The sequence below is a fragment of the Sinocyclocheilus grahami genome, unplaced genomic scaffold, assembly GCF_001515645.1.
Source record: "Sinocyclocheilus grahami isolate Dianchi unplaced genomic scaffold, SAMN03320097.WGS_v1.1 scaffold212.1, whole genome shotgun sequence".
NCBI lineage: Eukaryota > Metazoa > Chordata > Actinopteri > Cypriniformes > Cyprinidae > Sinocyclocheilus > Sinocyclocheilus grahami.
Window position 1 is genome coordinate 1,305,352 of NW_015505391.1, and position 3,953 is coordinate 1,309,304.

Sequence of the window (3,953 nt, forward strand, 5' to 3'; positions counted from 1 at the left end):
ATATATAAATATATATATATATATATATATATATATATATATATATATATATATATGGTAAAACATGTACAAATGTAACTATATGGTTTCTAGATATTTGCATGAAAAACAGTGTAATTACATTTAATATAATTGCACAAACACTATAGCTTAAATCACAAAAAAATACTGTACATTATTCCTTTAATACATGTCTACAATAATAATATAATACAATTGGATATGAATATCCCACATTTGTGCCATAATACCGTGTTACTGCAGTAAATCCATGGTAAATCATGGCGATTTGTAGATGGAAAAGTCCTCTTTAGTGTTTGCGTGAAACTCATCTGCGAGTAAACGCATTTGCACTAAGGAGCTCGTGCTGCGCTGCCGTTTGAACTTTGAGCTGAGCGGATAAATGCTCCGTGTGGACGGTTCAAATCAGTAGCGCGGTTTCGTTTTGCTTTTGGCGCTTAAACTTTACATCGAACATTTGTCGAACTCTTGTTATCAAAGAAAATTATATCGCGATAATTATCATTATCGTTTTATCACCCAGCCCTACATGACAAAGATTGTATCAGTCAATGTGCATGTAGTTTTAATGTTTAAATGGTTTAAGTTTAATTAATTTAGGGCTGCAACTAATGATTATTTTGCTAATCGATAAGTTGGCAGATTATTTTTTCGATTAATCGGTAAAAAAATAAAAAAATAAAACCTATATTCTTTTATTTTAATTTTATTGACAAAAACACACTATTCCACATTCTGCCCAATGTCCTTCGAACAAATGTGCCAACTGAATGCTATGAAAACATACAGTGTTTTAACAATTTATTAGACCACCTGCCATAATAGAAAAAAACACAAATATTTTAGGAATCATTAAAAATGATATTCTCATTTATTTGGCAAATAACAAACCGAAACAACTAAATAGTATTTATTCACATAATAACAAAAATGGCCTCCTTTCCAGTTGATAACAGCTTACATGCTTGCTGGCATTGTTTATGTACTTTTTGACTAATTGGGTATCTGAATAAAAAAAACACTAAAGCACTTGACTATTTTTTTCTGCCTGTCTTTCATAGATAACAGCAATAATTATATTATAGCAATAGAAATGGCCTACTACTGTTACTAAAGAGCTTACGCATATTGGAGGACTAACCAAAACAGAAAGCTAAAAAATGATTTAGGTAATTACAATACTGTTAGTTAAGAGCAGCAGTGGCACAACCCTTACAAAATTGGTTAAAAACCTTACATAAATTTGTTAATCACTGTAGGCTATATAGTGAATATAGTTGAAATCTCTAGATCAAAAATGTAAATAATAAAGATAATAAAGACGAATAAAATCACAGAAATTGTCTGCAGGAACACGCATCGCGTGCACTTTGATCAGTCAGTCTCCTCGTACTGTCATTTCTTTATCCTGTAAAAGCGTCTGACATTTAGGCCTATATTCAGACAATTACATGCTGCTGTTTCTTAACAGTTCCTACTCTCATAAATTACTCGCACTGCATGTTGAATTCTAAACCTAAATTTAATGTTCAACAACAGATATTTCAGCACAATGAATGTTTCTGCGCTGAATATTGTCTCCCTCTCTACTGTGTTCCGTCTGTTTAACGCGCGTGCCCGCCGCACCGGCACTCTTTCAGTAATGATTTCAACTTAACGCAGACTGTCAGGGCGGGCCTTTATGCAAAAATGGAAAGGGTTGTGTGAATTTGTGACATTTAAAGATAAGGATATGACCGTTAACTGAAAGTTTTTTGCGCTGAGGACGCACACACGTATCTATCAAAGTGCCTGACAGGGCAAGCCATTGCACTAATGCATCAGCTTGAAGCTTAAAATAAAGATTTCTCATGTTTTGGGCAGCTTGGATCATGTACTTTTCCTGCAGGAGCTCATTCCTAAATTTAATGTTCAACAACAGATATTTCAGCACAATGAATGTTTCTGCGCTGAATATTGTCTCCCTCTCTACTGTGTTCCGTCTGTTTAACGCGCGTGCCCGCCGCACCGGCACTCTTTCAGTAATGATTTCAACTTAACGCAGACTGTCAGGGCGGGCCTTTATGCAAAAATGGAAAGGGTTGTGTGAATTTGTGACATTTAAAGATAAGGATATGACCGTTAACTGAAAGTTTTTTGCGCTGAGGATGCACACACATATCTATCAAAGCGCCTGACAGGGCAAGCCATTGCACTAATGCATCAGCTTGAAGCTTAAAATAAAGATTTCTCATGTTTTGGGCAGCTTGGATCATGTACTTTTCCTGCAGGAGCTCATTCTGTTTCCTCCACTATTTTTAGATGCATTTTGTCCATAGAAATGTGTTATTCAGTGCTGTAATTTGATGCGAAAGTTGGACATGCACTGTGGGCAGACGCGACTGATCGATAATGAGAATAGTTGTCGATGATTTTCATTATCGATAATAATCGATTTTATCGATTAGTTGTTGCAGCCCTAAATTAATTAACGTATTTTTTGCTAGTGCAAGACAGCAAACACGCTCTTCTGATTGGCTGTGATTTGTTGTTGATTTTGTTACATGTAGTGTGGACAGACAATTTCAATTAGCTTGTCACTGGAATCTTATCACATCCGTTTAAGACACGGTGTAAAATACATGATTTCAACAAAGACAGCATGTGTACTCACCACCTCTGTAGAGGTCTCTGCGTGTTCTGAGGTCACGTGCTCCTGTAGAGATGTTTCCGTGTAGCCCATTTTACCACAGTAAGGACAAGTAAACGACTGAGGCTGCTCTACTGAGAATGCCTCCCCCCCATAATACAAATCTGCAGAGAGTTCAGATAAAAGTTAAACACAGTTCCTTTATTTACCTTCCCCATCATTACTAAGATTAGGGCTCAACAGTCAGGATGGTCTGTTCACATTCTGTAATGTTTTCAATTCATTACAATAGGGATGTAACGATTCACTCAACTCACGATTCGATTGACGATTTTGATTTCACGATTCGATTTTCTCAAAAAAAAAATTAACAAAATGAGAATGAAGACACTATACAGTAAATTAAAAGGTGTTGTTTTATTAGGCTATTGCTGCACGTTTCTTTGTGAAATTGAAATATAACAAAACTAAATTGAAATTTTAAAACAAACCCCAAATCAAACAAGTAAGTTCCACAAATAAAAGAAATCTCTTAATATGAACAAACTAAGGGTGTCCTCACACTAGGCACGGTTGCCTTGAACCGAGCGTGATTATCCCCCCTCCCCACTCCCCCGCTGGCCTGCACTCACACTTGCACTAAACTTTCCTGGCCGGAGCACGCTTACGCCATGTACGAGATTGCGGAGAAAACCACTTTCACTAATATTCTGCAGAATAATTAATAATAATTAATTTATAATTTATGTTGTGCATTGATTTTCACTTGTATGTATCAGAGAATTATTATGGAGGCAGCTGACATTAATTAAATTATTTGCAGCTTTACTCGCAAACTACATTTCCTGTTCATCAATAAGGTGAGAACCAGAAAAGTAGTGTAGTAGTAATAGAATATGTTTGTGGTTGTAATGATGACAGCGCACACAAAACAGTATTTGTTCCGTGCTCTCGTGCGGTTAGCGCTCACACTGCATGCATACCGCGCTCAAGCCCAACCGAACCGTGCCCTGGCCCACCTCTTCCAACCGGGCCAGGGACGGCTAAACGAACCGGAGCGCTCACACTAGTCAAACGAACCGGGTTTTGGGGGTCAAACGTGCTCGGGCACGGTTCAAAATGCCTAGTGTGAGTACACCCTAAGGCTTTGTCTGTGCTCTTTCCATTTAAAATTAGAGGCAACCACTGGATTTTAATCATGATCCAAACAAAGATGCAGCATACATGTTTTTAACAGTAGTAACATGTTTTACAGACTGTATAATTTCGAAATTTGAAGCAAAAACAGAATGGTCTGACTTTA

General features: G+C 36.9%; 1 protein-coding gene and 1 long non-coding RNA gene across 2 annotated transcripts in view; both read right to left on the reverse strand.

The window, feature by feature from the left end:
- LOC107596002 (uncharacterized) overlaps positions 1–1,717 on the reverse strand; it is an 11,945-nt gene extending 10,228 nt beyond the window's left edge. Inside the window, exon 1 of the long non-coding RNA XR_001610326.1 lies at positions 1,648–1,717. This is a non-coding gene — a long non-coding RNA (uncharacterized lncRNA). The remainder of the gene's footprint in view (positions 1–1,647) is intronic.
- Positions 1–2,809, reverse strand: part of LOC107596001 (E3 ubiquitin-protein ligase KCMF1) — an 18,247-nt gene extending 15,438 nt beyond the window's left edge. Inside the window, exon 1 of the mRNA XM_016286604.1 lies at positions 2,675–2,809. Within this exon, the coding sequence (XP_016142090.1) occupies positions 2,675–2,743 (69 nt within the window). The 5' untranslated portion in view covers positions 2,744–2,809. The remainder of the gene's footprint in view (positions 1–2,674) is intronic.
- Between the last annotated feature and the right edge of the window lie 1,144 nt (positions 2,810–3,953).